Genomic DNA, 20,904 nt, shown 5'->3' on the forward strand with positions numbered 1-20,904 from the left:
CTGAGAGCTCAGCTCTGATGCTGTAGGCCGGTGACCTGAGCTGGGAGCTCCCTGACAAAGTCACTTTGGGAGACAAAGCTTTGGCAGCCTTTGTCACCCTGTACCAATCCAGCTCTTTGGAAAACTCTTCAGCTTTCCTAAGTGATCTTTCATCTCTGCAGCTGAATGTGCTGTAGGATATGCCTCGATTAACTCTCTCCCTTGCGTAGCCTGAGGAAGCTCTCCAGTGTAGCTGGAGATCAGAGTACTCAGTGATTAAAGTGGGAATGTGCAATAGCACAAGTGGATGCTGGCCATCCTGGAGAGGATGAGAACAAGTGTGTCAATTCCTGCATGAACCCTCATGGTGGAATGTGATTATTACTGGTTTTGGCAGTGTTCCCCCTCCCCCAAGTACGTCTTCCTTGCTTTTGCCTCATTTGTGTTTAACTTCACCTTTCACATCATTGCTGTTACTAACGATTGTATCCAGAGCCCTCTCCACGTGATGCATGCCCGAGGCTCTTGTCACCTCCCAGGGGACTCTGCTGGCACCCCGGTGTGTCTGTGCTCCTGCCCATCCTGCTGCAGCCTCCCTCCTGCCCAGGGAGCCCCGTTCCTCCCGTGTGTGCTCACACTCACAGCCCCACTCACAGCCCCTGTGGCCCAGCCCGGAGCCACCCCCGTGCCTGAGCTGGAGCCGGGGATGGACCCGTGTCCTTCCCTCCTCAGCACTGCTAGAGGCAGTAACACTTTGTTTATTTGTCCTGCATAGTAAGTATGTCACCTTCCTAATCCACTCCTCAGTACAAACATTCCTGCAGGGGTTTGGAACCAGTTCCTTGATGCTGTGGTGGCCAGGAATGTGGCTGGTGGCCAGGGAAAGTGGGACAGATGAGGGAACTGCCAGGCAAGGGACACGACTGTCATTGGCCTCTGCAACAGAGACGTGATGTTCACTGCTGGCATTTCTGTGACCACCTCTAAGTGGCTGCCTTCAGGAATGCCTGCCACAAACTCAGTTATCATGGATTTCCCAGGTGCAGTCTCCTGAGGGAGCAAGTAGAAATATTGAGGAACTTCAGGAATAGCTGAGGATGAGTGTTTGCAGGCAGTGCTGTCTTCAGCCCTGCTGATGCTGGTTTTGTTGCTGGGTCTGCCCGAGTGGCAGGCTGGCACTTCCATGTCTGTAAATGAGGATGCTTTGCAATACTGCTGGGAATTCAGGACCTAGGTAATACACGATTGCTTTGCTTTGTGGTATGAGGTCTGCCTTTTAAAAACCCAGACTGGAGTGCAGTTGCGTGTTTATAAATATGAGGGACATAGGAAGGCTACTAGAATGGTTTTCTCCCCCACAGGATAATGTGCAGAACTGAAACCTGGCATTTACATGCAGGGGTTTTGTGTTCTTGCAGTGAAAAGAGAAACCTGTCAGAGCTTGTCTGAGGAATACTCTCACTTGTGCCTTCTTTAGGCTGTCTGTATTAGCTTGTTCTTCTGACTTAGGAAATATGGACATAATGGCAAAAAATGCTTTTAGAGGCAAAAAGCAAAACTTAATGCAGTGCAGACTCCCCCTGCTGATCCTGGCTGTCTGGTGGATGGGGACAGTCCCATCTGGTCATCCTCAAGGACATGAATATGGCAGCTATTGGAAACAACAGTTGCTGTTTCTGACTGGGGCTTTTTTTTTGTAAACTGAGTGACTTTTTCTCTTCATTTCACAAAGTGGAGATAATTTTCTACAGAGCAGCTGGTGATGCTGATTTTACTGCTCCTTATTCAGCACCCAGCATCGTCCTCCAAGGTGGGATTGACCCGTGCCAGTAGTGGCTGCTGCTGATCCAGAGGTGTAGGGTGGGAGCGCCGTGCCCGTCCTGTCACTCAGTGCTGCAGTCTCGTGTCCTTTTTCTTCTACAAAGACCTGTAGCTGCTGCCTCCCCTCCTGGGATGACCACTTGCAGCACTTGTGCAAAGTCAGCCTACCTGTGCAGCACTCTGAGTCTGAGGAAGTGCCCGTAGGAGCCCTTGCAGTTCCCACGTGAGCGTGTGTGGAGCTGAACTCGGCATTAATCTGCATGGCGTGTGACTGGGTGTGCCGCCGGCGCCGCCGGCGCCGCCGGCACTGACGCGGTGTTTGTGCCCGCAGGGACCAGCAGCACCAACGCCGTGGGCGCCGCCGCGGGCAGCCAGGGGCCGCCCAGCCAGCCCCCCGCCATCGCCCCCAGCCGCAAGGGCACCTTCACCGACGACCTGCACAAGCTGGTGGACAACTGGGCCCGCGACGCCATGAGCCTGTCCGGCAAGAAGGCTGGCAAGGGCCACAGCAGCTACGAGGTGAGGGGCCGCAGGGACAAGCCGTGGTGTCCTGTGTGTCCAAACACAGCCGAGGCACAGCTGGGGCAGCAGCCCTAGGGCGCTGCTAGCTGGCTCTTTACCTGCAGGAATTACTGCCTGCTCTGGAGGGGAAGGGGAAACCAAAGGGGAGGGCCGTGGCAGGTCCTGGTAAATAGCAATGGGAGCAGGCTGTGGGCCGAGGGGGGCACTGGTGCTCCTTAAGGCACGGTGGTGTAACTTCTCTTGGTGGCTGGATTACCTTTCAGGGCCCTGGAATGGCAAGGAAGTTCTCGGCACCAGGTCAGCTCTGTATCTCTATGACATCTTCCCTGGGTGCTACGCCCATCCCTGCAGCATCAGCTACCTCTTTAGGTCCCTTCAGCAAGGCCATGTGCCCCCCGCAGCAGTTCGGTTACCCGGCAGCGTCCTTCCCCCCGCCCTGGAGCGGGCCGGGGGGGCCGCCGCAGCCGCAGCTCGGGCAGTTCCAGCCCGTGGGTGCCACGTCTTTGCAAAGCTTCAACATCAGCAATTTGCAAAAGTCTGTCAGCAACCCTCCAGGCTCCAACCTGCGGACCACTTAGCCGTGCCAGAGACCTGCTGGCCACACCTCGGGACAGGACACGGGAGGGAGATGGGGCCCTGTATCACTACTAGTGCTGCAACGAACTGGGAGCTTGCCAGACTGGGAATGAATTTATCTTTTCCAACCATTGCTGTCAACTCTCTGTAGCGGGAGTTTCCCCACACGCTGGGGAGGGGGAGGAGGATGATGAGCATCCTTGTGATGGGACAGTGCTTTCCACCGGGGGGCTGCTCTTGTGTGGGACGAGAGCCGTGAGGAGAAGCCGTGGGGTCAGCTCATACAGTCTTGCTGTAAAGTGTTTCTGGGTGGAGGCTGAATCCACACGTGTGGAGGTGGCAGAGCTGAACCCTAGCATGAGGCTTTAGTGCTCTTCTTGCCCCTTCTGAAGAACCGAGATCAGGAAAAGCTGTCCAAAAATCCCCTCCTCTCCCTCTCCCGGTCAATCGTATCTGGCTCTGAAACGATGGGGCACACGAACGGACTTGTGGTGCAGCCCGTGCTTGATAGGTCATTACTGCTTAAAGTAAGATATTAACAGCTTTGACTGCAGCATTAGAGCAATTTAAATTGTTAAAAAAAAAATTTAAAAGTTCCCTGCGGACATGTACTTACCATCAGTTTTGATGTGGAAACACTGTGATATATAAATGTTGTTGGACAACAGTAGTTTAAAAATGAGTGGAATATAGAGGGTTAAAAAAGTTAAAAAGAAAAAATGGGAAAAAAAGCTAGCTATATCCTTATACTTATTGGAGACACTTTAACTTTTTCCTTTGTATTTTCATTGTATTAGATAAATAAATGTGAATGTAAAATTGTATAAATTAATGTACTTGAATACTTGTCTGTTCTCCCAGTATGCTTGCTGGATATTTTAGTGCCTTGGACTTCTCTTGCTTCTGCAGTTTAGCGTCGTCTTCCCAGCAGAGCCCAGGTGGGCAGAGGCGAGCGGAGGGCAGGATGTTGTGCCCATCCCGGCGCTCCGGCCCCGCGGCTCGGAGCAGTGCCGTGTGTGGGAGACTTGTCCAGGGGGCAGAGCTGAAGGTGTGGGGTGACAGGGCCAGGTGGGTGCGGCGGGGGATGCAGGTGAAGCCACAGCGAGACTGAACCGGTGTTGGCTGGAGGCAGGAGGCTGGGGAGCAGCGGGGACAGGATGGGGACAGCCCAGCTCAGGGTGCAGAGTGACTCCACCTGCGGAGTGGTGAAATGTTTGGTCAGGATGTGACTCGAGGGACAGGTGCCGTTGCTCGTTGGCAGGGGCTCGTCTGCTGGGATTGCTTTTCTTACCTTTTTTTTGGTAAAATTCATTTAAGCCAGGAACAGACTGTCCTGGTGCAACGTCCATTGCCGGCAATGGATGTACTTGAAACAGCCGGCATCAAGGAGTTTCCTCTGTCTTACTTGGAGGATTTACGATTTTGTTCACTCTTAACAAATTTCAAGCTGGTACCAGGACTGTCACTGTCTGTCACTTGTCACCTCTTAGTACCTGTACTGTATCTTCTGCTTTGGTCATTCTCCCTTTTCGTATTTAAGGAATACTGGTTTCCTCTTGGAAGTCAAAGTGATACCAGCCAGTATTTATGCAGTGCTGCAGAAGGCTGTGAAGGACGGGGGTGCAGCTCCCTGTGCTCGGGGAGCTCACCTGGAGGCTGGTGCATGGCAGGGGTGTCACCTGTGTGCGTTTGTTTAGTCTCGAGTGCTGTTCCCGGCTGGGCCTGGCAGGGAGTTCTGTGTCTGCAGATGTTCTCTTCATTTCCACAAAGAAACGGGCGGGCCCTTTCCGTTCCTGGCCCTCGCTTTGAGCGCTGGTGGCAGCAGGGCAGCCCAGGCTGGGGGAGCGGCCCGGGCTGGGGGAGCGGCCCGGGCTGGGGGAGCGGCGGGCCCGGGTGAGGCCGGGCAGGAGCCTGGTCCGAAGGGAGGGTGCAGGGGAGGCTCCCGAGCCCCCCGGGAAACGGGAGTCAGGAATGAGACAGGGGCAGCAGTCGTGGCGGAGGAACGGGGCAGCTGGATGCAGCACGTGGTTATTTAAATTTGATCTAATACGTTTGAGGTCGTTTTTTCACTTAATGTTATGCAAGAACTGGTTTTATTTACCATTGATTTTTTTTTCCTCCCTCCCTCTCCTCCTGTGGATGAATAACTGAAGTCTAGAGGAATAAACTAATGCTACTGAACTGTTAAATTATTTTGTTTAATATTACACTTTGAGTATCTTTTTCCACATAAAATCTGTTTCTGAATTACAAGCGTTTTCTTTACATTATTTAACAATGTACACTGTAAAAAAGAAAAATAAAAAAAAATAAAATTAATTGAAACTTTGGGCTTCCCTGGCCGTAGTTAGTTGTGTTTTGCACTGAACCCTTCTCGTATGACCTTTGTAGAATCTTGAATGAAGCCATTCAGATAAGCCAGACCTGGTGTGTTTGAGCTGTGGGTTTTGCTGAGGAGCAGCAGGTCCCAGCCCCTGTCCTCGCCCTGCAGCGCTGTGACTGTTACCCAATTGAAGTTTGTCACAGGAAACACAAGAACCCCAGTGCCATGAGAGGCGGAACTGCTGGAAAGCAGCGACAGTCAGGAGCCTTGGGCCTCAGACGGGACGCTCCGGAGCAGGTAGTGCAGAGGAATTCCTGAGGGCAGTGCCCGAGGGAGCAGCACGGCCCGGCTGTCCCCGGGCTGCCGAGCGCGCTCCTGCGGCACAGAGCCGGTGCCTGTCCCGGGGAGGCGGCGCTGGAGGCAGGGGCGGGCCCTGTGCTGCCGCTGGCACTGGGGCACGGGGGTGTCCTGAGGCCCTTCCCGCCTCCTCTGCTGCTCCCTGCCCGCCGCCCTGCGCTGCAGGAGCGGGGATGGCTCCCGCCCTGCGGGGCCGGCACCAGGGACTCCTCAGCCACCCTAAAAACGGGAACGGTCAAGGGTGTGTAACTTCACAGCCTCATTCTCGGCTGCAGACTTGCAGGAGTTTGGTATTTCTAAACACCAATTGCTGCTGCATTTCTTTCCATTTTAAGAACAGCTTCTGGTAGGAGTCGTGCTGCGCTAGCCTGGGAGGGAAGAAGCTCCAGTGTAATTTTCCCTGCCCTTTTCAAAGGGACCAATCCCGAGAGGCTCCTTGCAGTGACGGTGTCGGAGCAGGCACAGCTGTATCTGCACTGCTGCCAGAGCCAGGGAAGCTGAGGCCGTTGTTTTTGTTTCAGACTTTTGAATTTTTTTCGTTGTAGGAGTTTGGGGCAGCTTTGAATTGGGAGCTGGGAAGGTCTGCACGCTCCCTCCCTAGCAGGTCTATGGAGGGCATAACTCAAACGTGTGCAATGTGCTTCCTCCCCAGCTGCTCTGAAGGCAGCACCGAACTGGCAGAAACAAGCACGGTGAATGTGGAACTGCTGTCTACATGTCATCTATTACTGTTAATTACAGCTTGTCCTGTCTTTCCAGGCTGATGTCAGTGCCTGTTCTTTGTCCTGTTCAGGAGGTAAGTGGACAGTAAAGGATCTTTTAAGGGAAGAGGACTGAGTAAGTGATGAAGGCAGAGTAGGAGGAAGAGGAATAAATGCTGAATAGAGCAGTCAGGCAAATCATGGGAGCAAGGTCCCGTTTGAAGCCTGAAACTGATTTCAGGGTTGGACTAATGCCAGAGTTTGTGTAAATTTTCCTGGCTCAGCTCTAACTTCCAGTCATGTGGCACCATTCTCCCCTGGACACCTGGGGACGGTGACACCGCTGCTGGCAGGAGCAGCGCTGCCTCGGGGCGCTGGCCTGAGCCGGCAGAGCTGCTCCCTCTCCTCACCGAGGCTCAGGGCGCGTTCCTCAGTGCTGCCGACACTGGTTCCTTCGGCCCCCTGCTCTGGAGGGCGAGCAGCTGCCGGCCTTGCCCTGGAGCCCCGCGAGGTTTCTGGCTGCCGGCCCAAAGCCCGGGAGGCTGTGCAGGTGCGGTGCTGCCTCCCTGGGGCCCTTCAGCAGGCACCGAGGTGCGATGGCTGGCAGGGCAGAGGGGCACGAACAGCTCCCAGCGCGCTTGGTTTCTCAAATTCATGTTTATTTCTGTATCGAAAGGGGTCGCAAGCGTCTTTAAAAGCAGCCGTGCAGCTGCCGCTGATGCCCAGAGGCTGGAGCAGGCGCGGCTCTGGCTGGCAGCGGTGCCGGGCGCTCCTGCCCGGGGCACAGGCACGGGGAGCGGGGATGGCTGGGCACGGGCTCGGGCACGGGCTCGGGCGGAGCCGCGGGAGCGAGGGGCTCTGCCCCGGGGCGGGGCTGCCCCTCCGAGCCCCAGCCCTGGTGTGGGCGGCGGGAGCGCAGCCCCGGCCCGAGCCCTCCGTGCCTGCCCACAAGCCCTGCTCGCCCTGCACCGCAACGCTCTGTGCTGGAACGCAGTGCCGAGGGGCAGAGAGGCTGGGAATTGCATCTCCTTTCTAACAGTCCCTTCTGTTCCTGGTTCAGGCTATTCACATGTAATATCCACTCGAAACATGGCCAGAGCCTCGTGCTGCAGCAGCACAAATAACGGCACAGTTATAGAAAAAGGCATCTGAAATACATAATAGCCTAAGAGTACATGAAGTTCTTGCTTGATTGCATGAAACCCTTCTCTGTGGCTTCCCCGTGATGCACAGCAGAGTCCATGTGACACCATTTGGAAAGCCAGCTGCAGCCCTGTGATGTAACCCATGACAGAGGCACGTATCCCACCGGGTGCCTCACGTAGGCTCCAGCTTCCTTTTCTTCAAGCTCTGACTTCTCCCGAGGGGGCTGCACCCTGCCACACAGGGACAAAGTGAGAAATGGACATTTTTTTCCTGCCTCTAAATGTGTTCCTCAATTCTTTTTCTAACTCTTCCTTGGTAGGACAGTAGGGTGGAAAAAAGCCATTTTCCAAGACCACTGTCCCAGCACCTGCAGCCAGGTCCAGAAGGAAGGAATGCTTCTCCCAGTGGAGTTCCCCAGTGACCCAAGAGCCCCAGCCAAGGCCGGGCTCGGTCAGGTGTGGCAGCACATACCTGGGGTGTGTTGGTGGGCACCGCTGCTGCTGGGGGCTGCAGCAGGGGGCTGCAGCTGTGCCAGCCTGGCAGCAGCTCTGTGCTGGCTGCCCCTGCGGGGTGTCCTGCTGCCCGTGCTCCTCTGCTGCTGCCCACGGGGTGTCCCAGGGGCTTGGTGTGCAGCTGGCGACGGCGCTGGTACCTGGGCACCCACTGCCTTCAGGTCAGTGCTCTCCAAGGAAATGTCCCAAAGTTCGGGGTCATCTGGAAGGAACGAGAAGGGGATCCATGACACGGGACTGTACTACAGGAGGGGCACTAGCTCCAGGACCAGCACGTTCTTTTCCTACCAGCAGTGATCACTATAACATTTAAACTGTAAAGCTTCTCTTAAGTCAGTGTGCAGCAGGGTCCTGCCCTGTGGGCTGTGGACTTCAGCAATGTGCAGGCACCACAGTGTGTGACCCAAATATCCATGTTCATACTGAGAAAAGACACACCCCAAATCCCCCCCAAGTTCTGTGTTGTGCACTGTCACCTCAGGAAAGGGGTTTATCAAAGAGGTGTAACAACTCTACTGAAGAGCCTGAGTGAAACCCCCCAGTGATGGAGTCACCTCCCTGCCACTCAGGCAAGGTTTGTATTGGTAAGATCAGAATCACACTCACACTCTGTTACTCCAGTTCTTCAGAGCTTTTACCCTTACAGTGTATTCTGAATTAACCTGCTTTAAATGCCAGTGATTTAACACTTTGTTACTCATCACTCGTTGGCTGACCTGCAAAGAACTCCTCTTCTACTGCCAGCTCCTGTTGCACTTGTGCCGGAGTGCTGTGCTTCACGGGAGGCTCAGATGTTGCTGCAAGGAGGCCACACCAGGAGAGATTAATGCCAGAAACACACAAACACCCTTTGGCTCCTTCTTAGCAGAGCACAAGGCTGAAATGACAGCCAGCACTACCAGCAGGTCCCCTCTTTTGTCCTACAGCTGGCTAAGGCTTGGAAAAGAGTGTGGGAAGTAACATTCTGTACCTGAGGACTTCTGTCCACAGGCAGCTGTGCTATTTAAGGCGGGTTTTAGCCTGTCCATCTCCATGTTGCTGCTCCCACATGGCCCCAGGCTTCCCTGGCAGCCAAGGGCAATGTATCAGTAGCTCAGGCAACATCTCTGTGCCTGCAGCTACCACAGCCAAGCGCTGCAGCCCCAGCTCAGTTTAGAGCTGACATTCCTGACTCTTCTGGAACACAGAGAGGGAATGCACGATAATGCCCTGCCTTGGGCCTCAAAGGTGCGTTGATGGCACAGCACATGAAGCTGGCCAGGCTCCTGTTCTGGGGGTAACCTGTGCCAGTTCTGAACACCACTCCTCACCCTGTTTGCTGCCAGGTGTAACTGCTGGGCCCTGCTGCTTTTTCTCCATCTGCTCCCGGAACTGCTGCTGCAGCCGCTTCTGCCGCAGTTTCCTCTGGTAAGTGGCATCACACTCCGTGGCCAGGGAGTCTGTGCTTCTGTCCTCCCCCAGAAACACAGAGTTGAACAGGACCTCAGCAATTACATTTTGTGAAGAAAAAATTCATTAAGAAATAACAGTAAAGAAAATCCACTGAACTAATGCTTTATGGCGTTTTTGGAATTGAGCTGTCTACATGTTTTGAAAGGCCCAGTAACTTCTAATGCAGCTTAAAAAATAAATTTACAGCAGCAGTCTCACCTGGGAGCGTTGGGCTGTTTCTGATCTGCTGTCACTACAGCAGCCTCTGTCTGGCCAGGCTTACAGCCAGGTGTCACCTCACAGTGCTGCCTCCCTGCTGTGGTCTGCCTTTCCACATAGCTGCTGTATCTTGCTTTCTCTATTTCAGGCTCATAGTCCTGTCTCTTAGCTTTGAGCAAGTCTAATTCAGGGGGTACCTGGTAAAGGAGAAAAAAGAAAGGTTCAGAAATTTCTGTCATCAAGTTACTGAAATAGGCACTGGTTAAAAATCTGTTTTGTTGGCTCTAAATCGAACAGTAAGTTAGAAACCTGAGCTGCTCTTTCAGTGCCCAGTAATGCAGTCAGTTACTCATTGAATTCCTGTGACTTTGTGTGGGTTTAATTGTTCAGTGCTGCAGGGCAGGTGGTGAGGTCTCCTCACACTGCTTTGCAAACGAGAACAGGTGCTGGTGATTTCACAGCTTCTCACAGCCCCACAAGGCTGCTGCTGAGTGGGTTTGTTTTACCAGAGCACTTTCCTGCTTGTGCTAAAGGGCAAGACCAACCTTTCCTGAGTTCTGAGGAAGGTACACCATTCCTGTTTATTAAAGATGGGGTGTTTTGGCTCTGTCACCTCACCAGTTTGGCAGTGCCTCTAACAGACGATGACCTTGGCAAACCAGAGACCTGGGCCATCTCCACCTGGTGAGGTGTCCCTTTGGATCTGCCATGCAGCTCTAGGCTCTAGCAGAGTTTGGCAAGTCCTACAGTGATTGAAGGCAGCTCTGCTAGTCCGTGGATCAGCAGCTGCAGAGGCTTTCCTGCTCCTTCCCTGCACAAGGCTGGTCACTGCCTGGGCGCCTCCTGCCCCCAACTGGCGCCCAGCAGGAGCTGGCAGGAGCCGTGGTGGCACTTCAGGAGCGCTGTGCTGTGTGTGAGCTGCTCTCAGGAGCCCAGGACTGGGATGCACTGGAGCAGCACTGCTGAGCTCTGGGGGCAGGGGGCTCTGCAGGCCTGCACTCACCTGCCGCGGGAGCTTGCTGACGGCTCGCAGGTACTCCTTGTCCAGAATGCAGTTCCCAAGGGCGTTGCCAAAGCACCTGAGAAACACGAGGGCTCACTGGGACTGAAACCCCTTCATCCCCACACAGCTCCTGAAAACGTACCGGTGCTGGTCTTCACTCACTTGAGTGCTCTCTTCAGCCCATCTGTTACTGCCTCCTTTCTTGCCTTCTCTAAGGACAAGGCTTTAGACTTCAGGCCTTCACTGACTCCATATCCCACATCTTCATGGTATGACCCGTCCTGCAGTACAATTTCCAATAAAAGGGGATTTTATAGATGCAGGTGGTGCTTTCCCACGCCTGGCTCCTTGCTCTTGGCTGTTTGCTCCACAGCAAGGGCAGTGCTTAGGACACCAGCGGGTTCCCTGAGGCCGAGCACACCCGAGGTGTGCTCTGACCCATGCAAGGACTTTCATTCACAGCTTCAGGCAATGGCTCAGCTACAGCCACAGCCAACAGAAAAAAACACTTACCTTGAGCTGAACTTTCACAAAAGCACAGACACCCACGTAGAACCTGCCATCGTTGAGGTCAACAAAGTCTGGAAGGAGATATTTTAAATGTTAATTTATAAAAACAATAGTGGAAAAGAAACTTTGTCTACGAAAGTAGTTTCTTTCCTGTGATCCAGTAGAAGTCTGAAGTTTGCAAATAATTTGCACAAGGTTTTACCACAGACAGAATGCCTGAATTTCTAAGGAATGACTAGTTATGGCATTATCTGAAAAAGGCAGAAGTTTGAAGGATGTCAGTCCTTTCTTGACTGAAAAGGAGGAAAGAAAACCATGGTGTAGAATAGATGGAAAGCAGTGAAGTAAGTTGTTCTATTTCTAGAATCTACCAGCCTGAGTTAAGAAAAGATTTCTGAAGGTGGGGGAGAAGGAAGAAGGTAATTTAAGTGCTGCTTTGACCTACTTCAACAACCAGTCTTCAGCACAGGCATAAGCACAGCACATCTGCAAACAAGGACAACTCTCCTCTGGCAGGTACACTAGTTCAGCTGTCAGCATGGAAGAGGCTGAGGCTTTAAGAGCATCTGAACACCATGTTATAGTTGAAACATTTTCCCAAAGTTTTCTGTTGTAAAAACCTCAGTACTGGGTATTAGCTAGAAGAGAAATCTGCAGAAAAAGATGGGTCCCTGAAGATTAGGGGAATATTAACTGAGAATATGAACTCCAAGGTTAGAGTCTAAAAATTACAGGTGAGTATGAAAGTTGGCTCAGGACTGCTGGGTGTTAAGTAGTTTAATTGTAATTACTCTTGACTGAGTGCACCCACAGGAATCAGAGATTTCATTAGAATAGCTCAAGAATAATCATAAACACACTCAGAATAATGACTATGACACATCTAAAATGAAATCAGAAGCTCCATTATTGTTCACTTTCTTCCATTTTTACTAACTATTAAGACACCTGGAAGTTGCTCATGCCTCTGCCTAGGTGCTTTGGAGTGATGACGCTGTAGCAGCTGAGGGCCCTTGGTGTGTTCAGCCTGGAGGAGGCTGAGGGCAGAGCTCACTGCAGTTGCAGCTTCCCGAGAGGGGCAGCGGGGCAGGCCCTGCTCTCCTCTCTGGTGACCTGTGACCCGAGGGCACGGCCTGGCGCTGTGCCAGGGCAGGGCTGGGCTGGGTGGCAGGGAAAGGTTTTCCCCAGAGGGTGTCTGGGCACTGGAACAGCTCCCAGGGCAGCGGGCACAGCAGCAGCCTGCCAGAGCTGCGGGAGCGTTTGGGCAGCGCTCTGGGCACCGCTGTGACCGCGGGGTGCCCCGGGCAGCGCCGGGAGCGGCACTCGGGGATCCCGGGGGCCCTTCCAATCACGGGCTGGGATGGAAACCCTGGCCCTTATCTGAGAGAATTTTCCCTCAGTGAAACAAGAGGGGGCAAAGACTTCTTTGTCCCAAGAGACCCTTACCAACATTCTGCTGAGTGACTGAATGAGCCCAGCCGTTGAAGCCAAACATTTCGTTGGCCAGACTGATGACCTTGTGACCCTCGATGTAACAGACCTGAAAAGAAGAGCACATACACATAAATACATATCTTTATAAATAATACACATAAATATATATCTTTATAAATAATACACATAAATATATATATATTTCAATACATAGCCTTGTGCACACATCTCTGCACGCTTTATTTTTTAAACAGAGATTACACATACCATCTTACACCGAGGAAACCCAGCCAAGTTCAAGGCTCAGATAATGTGAATAAAAGGCTGATGGTGCAGCTTCAGGTGCACTTTCTTCCAGCAAATGCAGCGGGGATAAATACAACAACAAATATGACCTAATCAACAGAAGGCAGAGTGGGCACTAAAGATGGTAAATGCAGCCACTGTTATATAATGTTTCATATAGTCCGATTCTGGGGAAAAATAGGGAAAACATCTCAGTGTTGCACAAGTGCATAAATATTCCTTTGTAAAGGATGAAGCACCGAGACATTAAGTTTCTTTTTAAGTGTAAAAGGCAAATCTGTGGCTCAATAAAAGCCGGAACTTATGCCGTGCTCACTTTGCATTCATATCTGCACATCAGACTACTAGAGGGAGATTAACTTCAAGCAAATAAGGCACACTGTAACAATTTAAACCCTAGTTTTCCTGGGAAGATGGATTTTAGCATCCTGTTTGCTCCTACCTTCTGGCCTCCCCCGGCGTGCCGGCTGCTGATGTAGTCGGGGCCCAGGCGCTGGCGCAGGGCGTGCTGGATGGTGCGGTACTCGCCGGCCGTGTACTGGTACTGCAGGGCAAAGGCAGCAAAGGCAGCACAGCTCACTGCCTGCTCTGCCTCCCCTGCCCTGCCCTGCCCTCCTCACAGCCCTGCTGTGCCCAGCCCTCCCTCAGCTGCACCTGCAGCCTTTGGAATGGGATGCACCAGGCAAGGAAACAGCGCGGGGTCCGCGCGTGCATTGCACCGTTCTTTTCTCCTCTTACTCTGAGGGATACAGGCATTGATTGCTGAGCTGCAGCAAGTATTTTCCATTAATAATCCTAGCCACAAACACACATGTACATTTCTATTCTACTGCTCCAAACCAAAGCATAGGATCTCTCTGACCAACAAGAGAAGTGCATGTAAAGACTCCAATAAAACCGAAGATGAACTGTACTCCACTGCCACATGTCACCAGGTCAGGGAGGACAGCAGCCCAGGAAAGCAGCCAGAATGGGAATTTCTTGAGTTAGCCAATTTCTCTGGGTAACTCCAACATCATTGGTACAATTTGAGAACATCAGCATCACGGGAAGCATAAAGTGCTGTAAGTTGAGGTTTGTCTCAGTAGAAATCCAATTTACAAAATGCAGCTAAGCCTAAATGTATGTTTAAGGATTTAGGAACTAAAAAGCTCATGTTGTTACGGCCTGAAGTGGGGCAGAACAGAGCTTTCACCACTTAAATTATAAATATTGTGCATGCATGTACTGGCTGCCCTAACAACTCAGCAGAACACAGAATCTTGTAGTGTGTGTGTGTATGTGCCATATAAATTCCAACTCCTGCCAAACCACTCTAATTTGTATTTAGTTCTACCTAAACTTAAGAGTAACACTTTTATCTTTTTCTGACTCTAGAATGCAAGCCTGTAACCAAAAAGCATAAGGAAAAAGGGAGAATGCACAAGCTTCTGCCACATTCAGAAACTGTGTTGAAATGCCTATCATGGAGAAGAGAATTCACCACCAAAAGCTCTGTTCAGTCCAGATACAGTTTTCTTTTTTCAAATTATTTTATAGCTATTCAAAATTATTTTTTACTTGCTGAAAGTAGTTGGCTTTTCTGAACCTGTATTGAGAATATATGTAAGCATGACTCGGAACATCTGGGAATAAGAGAGAAAAAAATGAGACACACTTTTAAGGTTTGAAAGAGTTAAAAACCTTTTGAGAAGAATCCAGAGCAATTTATTATAATCTGAGGCATGCCAAGACTATTGCAGAGAAACAATGTGAAGTACAAGAGGGTGCAGCATGACTGCAGGCTCACTGTACCCCAGTTTAAAAGGAATAAACACGCAGAGCAGATTTCCAGTGGTGTGAGCATTGCAAAGGGAGCTGACCTGTCCGAAGGAAGCCACGCAGTCCCCGGAGTTGGAGCTGCTGCTGGAGCTCTCGCTGTCCTTCCCCTGGCTCTCAGGCATCCCTGGGGATCACAGGAAATGCAATGACTGAAGAAACACGACTGACACTCCACAGGAAGACATGGCAAAAAGCTCATTCTAAATATCGCACTGGTAAAAGACTATAAATGTGGGGTTTTTCTTTTTAGGTAAATGTGAAGGCACTGTACCACGCCAGGGAAGGAAAAAGAAATGAATTCCCTCTTTCTGATTCTTCAGCACTGTCTTCCTGGACCACTTTCAATACCCATCAATACTCTGATAAAAAGTAGGGACAACTGTCTGAAACTTTCCTCAGGTATACCCTGACTTGTCAGTTTTACTTTAGATTGCTGTCTGACTGTACCCACCCTGCCTGGTGCCATAGGGTGCCACACAAACCGTGCAGAGCTGAGAACCACAGAACCTGCCACAACTGTAAGAAGTGGTACCAATAATTCAGTAGGTGGCACCCTTTTCCAAGCCAGTATCCAATCTTCCCAGCACTGCAGAGCCACTGCCCTGCTCTGGAGCAGTGGTGCTGGGGAGATTGTGGACCCAGCTGTCCAGGGCTGCAGCAGCACTCCCAAAGAGCCCACAGAGATAATCTTTGATTGTTTTGCAATACATGAGCACAACTGACAGCCCAGCACTCAGACTTTTGTAGGCAATAGAAATACAAGACAAGATCAGACATACAAGAGAGCTGGAGATGTCAAAACAGTTTGAGAAAGCCTAAAATCCTCAGCAGACAGCAGAATCTGCCTGTCAGTCAGCACCTGGCTAGGAGTCTGCTCTGCTAATGCATTCCAGGTGTGGCACTTTTTAAACTAAGCTGTTTTTCCAGTCCCTAACAAGAAACCCAAAGTTTACTGAGGACTTGGCAAACAATTTTCAGAAAAAGGATACTGGTTGTTTCCTTGGCAAGTGTGAGCACTGGCAATTATGCCAAGTGTAGCTAAAATTCTCCTTAATTTTGGTTGGCTAGAATTATTCCTCTTCAGTCCCAAACTTGTATAATTGTACAGTGTTCATACACTTGAATGCGTTTCAATCAGAAGTTAGCAGCATTTGTAAATACATTTGGCTAGGAAAAGAGCAAACAGAAAGCAACATTACCAGGAGAAACATTTTGATTTAAGCAGGCTATTTCCTCTGCTCAGCAGAGTTCATTGCATGGGGAGGGAGACAATTAGAGAGACATAAATAGTGTGTGTGGCCAAGGGAATTGAAATTTGAACAATACTGTTGCCTCCACTCACACCCCCAAGCTGCCTCAATCAGATCTTAATCACTGTGAGCCCTTGGGAAGAAACAAAGACTGAAATGTCACTTGCCTACAAACGCTATGACCAATTTATGCAAAGCAGGTGGGTGGCATTTTGATGCAAAATTGCTTGATACTGGTTTTAGTTAGAGTCCTTCAAGTTTTTCTATGGTGTGCACCATTCAGTCTAAATTTAGTTGTCCATGTTTTGTATTCAAATTACGTGTGAATCCAGTCTGAGTGAAGCAGACCCAGGATGCCAGTTTAGTTTCAGGCTTTACCTGCAGGAGCAGCTTCAGTGTGAGCCTTGTTCCAACCCTGCCCTCCCTCAGAGCAGTGTGGGGGGTTTGCAGCTGGAAGTGCAGCACGGCAAAGCCCTGTGCCTCAAAGCAATTGTCTGAGTGTGTCACAGTGACAGAACTTCGATACCAAAAATTATTGGAGTAGCAGCTGGGAAGAGAGAGAAGTTAATTCTGCAAATGGAGCTATAAATCTATCTCGGTGCCAGAGCCAGGGAGGGCAAGGTGCTTCCATTCCTCACTGCAATATTGTTTCCTCACTGCCCTGCTCTCTCCCCACAACGTTTTAACTCACATGAAACATTAATGCTGAAGCAGATAATAAACTATCAACTGGAGGGCCCAAGAGCCTTGGACACCCTCTGGGGCCAGGATTGTGGTAGGAGGCTGCCTGACCCATTAACCAGTGTTAAAAAATGCCCTCTCTAAACCAGAAAGACTAAAAATTAGTTCAAATATGCATTTGAATACACAGGATGATACAAGCAGTTTATCAGTTAAAAGACAGCTAGGAATTATAATTTACTGTCTCGTGGCAATGGGACTATTATTTATCATTTACAGAGAATTCTTTTGAGTTTAGCTGGTAATGTTCTCAGGAAGTTTTCTTGTCACTGAGAAAGAATCCACACAAGACTAGAAGTGCTGTGCTCCAAAACAATGCCTTGACACACTAGAGCAGGTAAAGAACCTTAACAGCTTTTACTGCTACTATATTTTGATCTTTGAAAATTTGAACATATTAGGTACATAATCAGGAAAAGAAAAAAATCTCTGTTTCGGGAAATTGGATATTAATTTTCAACAGCTCTCTACATGTAGGTATTTATTTGCATGGTGGTGAAATTGCGCACTGCTGAGAAAAATGTGTGTGTACACAAATTCCTGTGAAAGAAATAAACCAATCCTCCAGAACAGATAATCCTGAATTTAGTCTGTTCAAGTATATCAACCACTGCGGGGCTGCGGCAGCAACACCTTCCCCTGCCATGACTGTGTGCACATAACTTCTGATTTTCTAACATCCTCACACACCTTTCTATCCCACTGTCCATTACCCCCCACAGATTTATTGTGCTCCTCAATCATGTCTTTTCCTATCAGTTCCCCTCTGCCTCGACAAAGCAGGTTTTTGAACTGTGCCCTGTGCTCCAATCCTGTGGCAGGAATGCCAGTTCCCAGGTCTCCTCACTGGAGGTGGCTCAGGCAGTTCTGCATCACTTCAGAATAGTTTGCATACCATGCATTGTGCAAGCACCACAGCCTGGGCAATGCTCAGGAGAACCAAGGAATTATCACAGCATCCCACAGGCTAAGACAGGGCTTCAACACACACTGTGAACATCCAGAGGGCTTTCATTCATCCTCACCCTCTGTCTGGTAAGCTTCCTTCAGAGAGGCTTTGGGCTGCTGAGTAAAAATCTTAAGCATTCTTCCAATAAATGCAATTCCACTGAGCCCAGCAAGAGCAAACAGTTACACAGGCAGCAACAAGTGATTTAGCAGGCACTAAAGATAGTGCCACATACTTAACCTAAGGTTTGTATTACTCTAAGAAAACATCCAAAAAACCTTACAAGTTTTATATTTCTGTGGCGTTTTCTTTCCTCTGGGAACCCCGAACTATTTTATAAGTTGATTTACCTGTTATGCACGGGACACAGCTGAGGTACCTCTTTCAAGTGCAATGGGGCAGATGTTTCTAATTTAGACAGGCCTGTGCTATTCCACAGTTTAAAAGGAGTGGAAAAGAGATGATGCAATTGCTCGTGGAAAAGCTGCACACAATAGAACTCCCCCGTTTGCTGATTTCTGATATCAGCAGGTAAACAACCTTGAGAAAAGCGAGGTAACATTCTGTTAACTGCAACAGAAGGGAAAGATACTCACTGACAGGATAAACACGGAAATGCAGGGCAGCTCAGGAGCCTGGCTGTCTGCTGCAGACTGCAGCTGGCCTCTGGTGCTGACAGGACCCTTCTCATGCCCCTCGCTCATTCAGGCCACATTCTGTAGGAGCAAGAGAAAAAAAAAAAGGTATCACACAGCATGTTTGAGCTCCCTGCAGCAGTTTAGATATATTTCCTTTCCAGGCATACAAGCACCACTCTGACAATTCCTGCTCAGTTCCGTGTCAGGTGGACACCTCCATGCAGTCCCCCTTATGCCACTGGGGTCTGGGTGGCTCCAAAACACAGCTGAACTCTGATTTACCCGGCACTGCTGGGTTCACTCTTGGCATGTGTAGGGCCACGATCCTCCCTGCACTGAACACACAACGCTAACTCTGGCTCCACTTTTTTAATACTTTTAACACAGGGTAAAGTTCTTCCTTCCTTACCTTTATACAATTTTGGAAGAATAACAGTGCATTTGTGGGGGTGTGTTTCTATCTAAGAATTTCTGGATACACCTAACACCTGAAACAAAGCCTACCTGGCCAATTCCTGCATTTTTGGAGCCCAGGCTGAGAACACTGAGCAGTTCCAGTCACGGCAGGCTGTACACGGCTGCCACAAGCTCACTGCATGTCACTGTAACTGCTGCAAGCTGCTTAGGGGCTGCTCTCCCAAGAATTACAAATCCAGCCCAAACTGCTTCATTTAGCACATATGTTGTTGTGTTTTAGCCTGCATATTTTTCAAATGTTGCTGGTTATGCTTCCAAACATTTTCTTTAATAGCAGTGGTGTGTGTCAATTACCCCTTTGCTATGTAATTTTGTTTGTTTTCAAATCCAATGCCCATTGCAATTTTTGCCTTTCAAGGGGTTCAAAAATGTTTCCATAGTTCAAAATGCACCAACAGCATCCTAGGAAACAGGTCATTGCAAACAATTCTAAATTTGAAATGCATTTGCTTTCCAAGAACATAAATCCTGTTTAATTTCTCACATCACTTAATTCCTTTGCATTAACTTCACAAGCCATATAAAAATATTTCATTAGAGGGATTCACTGGTACTCCTGCAAAAATAATCTTTTTTGATATTACAAAAAAAAAAAATCCTTATAACAATAAACAGTGACCAAGGGGTAGAACTGAAAGAAAAGAGAAACAACTCTGTCATAGTAGTTTTTTTCCAGGTATGAAACAGTAACACCTCACAGTCACAAAACCAAAAGTGAACAATTTGCTCTTCAAAGAGTTTCACATCCGTGCAGGCAGAGTAAAAGAAAAGAGCTCGTTCTGGAGACCAGACCAGGCAGGAATATTACTCAAATATCATAAATTATTTATGTGGGCACTTCTTTCTAAAAGCCTGTCAGACTGATTTATCACCACACATTTATGTACAAGTGACTTCAGTCCTTGCAGGGCAGAGGCAGCAGGGTTTTTTACCCAGGAGTTTGGGACTGGCAGGGAGAAGCAGCCTGTCCAGTTGTGAGCAGAAAGCCTGCAGATTTCCCAAATGCAATTACCAGGCAAGAAATTAATCCAGCCTGGAAAGGAACTCGGCGAGCACCGGGGGAGATGTGTCACACTGAGCAGGGTAAACCCGCCGTGATCACAGGCACGGATGACACTGCTGCCAGCAAGGCCCCATTAAGATGACACACTAATTAAACTGGGATGAAAAACCTAAAGCTCTTAGGCTCTGCTTTGCTCCAGGTTGACACTTGCTTATTGTTAAATAGAAAATCATTTACACTTGAAATTGGCAGGATACTTGAGGCGTGGGCAAGCCCGTATCTATTTCCAGCCTTCTGCCTTCTCAGCCAGCAATGAAAGTATAAATTATCTCTTTTTTTAAGGGATACCTTAGGCTTGACAGAAGGGCTTAGATACCATAGCATGCACTTTCGTACACTATATGATTCTACAGAAATTAATTTAAAATAGACCCTCCCCTCTGCTTCTATAATTGAAAGGGAAGTTCAGGTTATTGAGATCTCAGTGGATATCACCCTGCCAGAGGTCTGAATTATGATACAAATGTAATTATAACATAATATATAAAATGTAATAATATATTAATGTACAAAATATACGATATAGGTAACATACAATATCATGAAATAATGTAACATAATGTAAGCTGTATCCATTGCAAGAATACTAATTTAAACAGTGATAATTTACATGTCAATGTGTCGTTACTTCTGTAGTCTGACAGACCTACCCCATTTGCCATAATCGCTCACTTTAGTGTCCCCTGGGAGCAAGAGCTCACGAAGTAAGTGCTGCTGTTGGCTCCTTACACCCTGAAATCATAGCAAATCCAACCCTGAAGGATTCTTGACGGGGTCAGTTGCCGTCTGCCCGAGGCCCCCTCAGGAAACACCGGCCCCGCGCGCGCCCCTGGCCCGCCGCGCGGGGCCGCTCAGCAGCCGCCCGCAGGGGAGGCCCCGGTTGTGTGCCGGGTCCGGTGCCCGGTTCGGTGTTCGGTGCCCGGTTCGGTGCCCTGTGCCCGGTTCCCAGCCCCCGCACGCCCTGCCCGCCGTACCTGAGCCCCGCCGCGGCCCGTTCGCAGTTCCCGCCCGAGCGGCCGCTACGGCGCCGGAGAGCGGCCAAACTTCCCTGGGGACGGGCGCGTGCGGTGACGCACTCCGGGGGCGGGGCGGGCCGAGGGAAGCCCCGCGCGGCCAGCGCGCGCC

General features: G+C 49.9%; 2 protein-coding genes across 10 annotated transcripts in view; one reads left to right on the forward strand and one right to left on the reverse strand.

Moving 5' to 3' along the window:
- The window catches only part of WNK1 (WNK lysine deficient protein kinase 1), a 99,394-nt gene extending 94,166 nt beyond the window's left edge, over nucleotides 1-5,228 (forward strand). For all 8 annotated transcript variants that reach the window (XM_063395070.1, XM_063395063.1, XM_063395064.1 and 5 more), the window contains 2 exons: nucleotides 2,132-2,319; nucleotides 2,586-5,228. In XM_063395070.1, the coding sequence (XP_063251140.1) occupies nucleotides 2,132-2,319; nucleotides 2,586-2,900 (503 nt within the window). In that variant the 3' untranslated portion in view covers nucleotides 2,901-5,228. The remainder of the gene's footprint in view (nucleotides 1-2,131; nucleotides 2,320-2,585) is intronic.
- On the reverse strand, nucleotides 3,476-20,878 carry RAD52 (RAD52 homolog, DNA repair protein). 2 transcript variants are annotated; one of them, XM_063395078.1, is made up of 14 exons: nucleotides 20,754-20,823; nucleotides 20,430-20,511; nucleotides 18,198-18,317; nucleotides 14,703-14,785; nucleotides 13,283-13,384; nucleotides 12,547-12,640; nucleotides 11,104-11,171; nucleotides 10,753-10,871; nucleotides 10,591-10,666; nucleotides 9,588-9,784; nucleotides 9,248-9,384; nucleotides 8,654-8,734; nucleotides 7,897-8,139; nucleotides 3,476-7,655 (listed from the first exon to the last, which is right to left on the reverse strand). In XM_063395078.1, exons 4-14 carry the CDS (start codon nucleotides 14,781-14,783, stop codon nucleotides 7,597-7,599), a joined length of 1,257 nt encoding a protein of 418 aa, XP_063251148.1. In that variant the 5' UTR covers nucleotides 14,784-14,785; nucleotides 18,198-18,317; nucleotides 20,430-20,511; nucleotides 20,754-20,823; the 3' UTR covers nucleotides 3,476-7,596. The 2 variants fall into 2 exon arrangements, with proteins under 2 accessions (XP_063251148.1, XP_063251147.1); XM_063395077.1 differs by lacking the exon at nucleotides 20,430-20,511 and having other exon boundaries at nucleotides 20,754-20,878.
- Between the last annotated feature and the right edge of the window lie 26 nt (nucleotides 20,879-20,904).

This window comes from Prinia subflava, chromosome 4 (assembly GCF_021018805.1).
Source record: "Prinia subflava isolate CZ2003 ecotype Zambia chromosome 4, Cam_Psub_1.2, whole genome shotgun sequence".
Taxonomy (NCBI): Eukaryota; Metazoa; Chordata; class Aves; order Passeriformes; family Cisticolidae; genus Prinia; species Prinia subflava.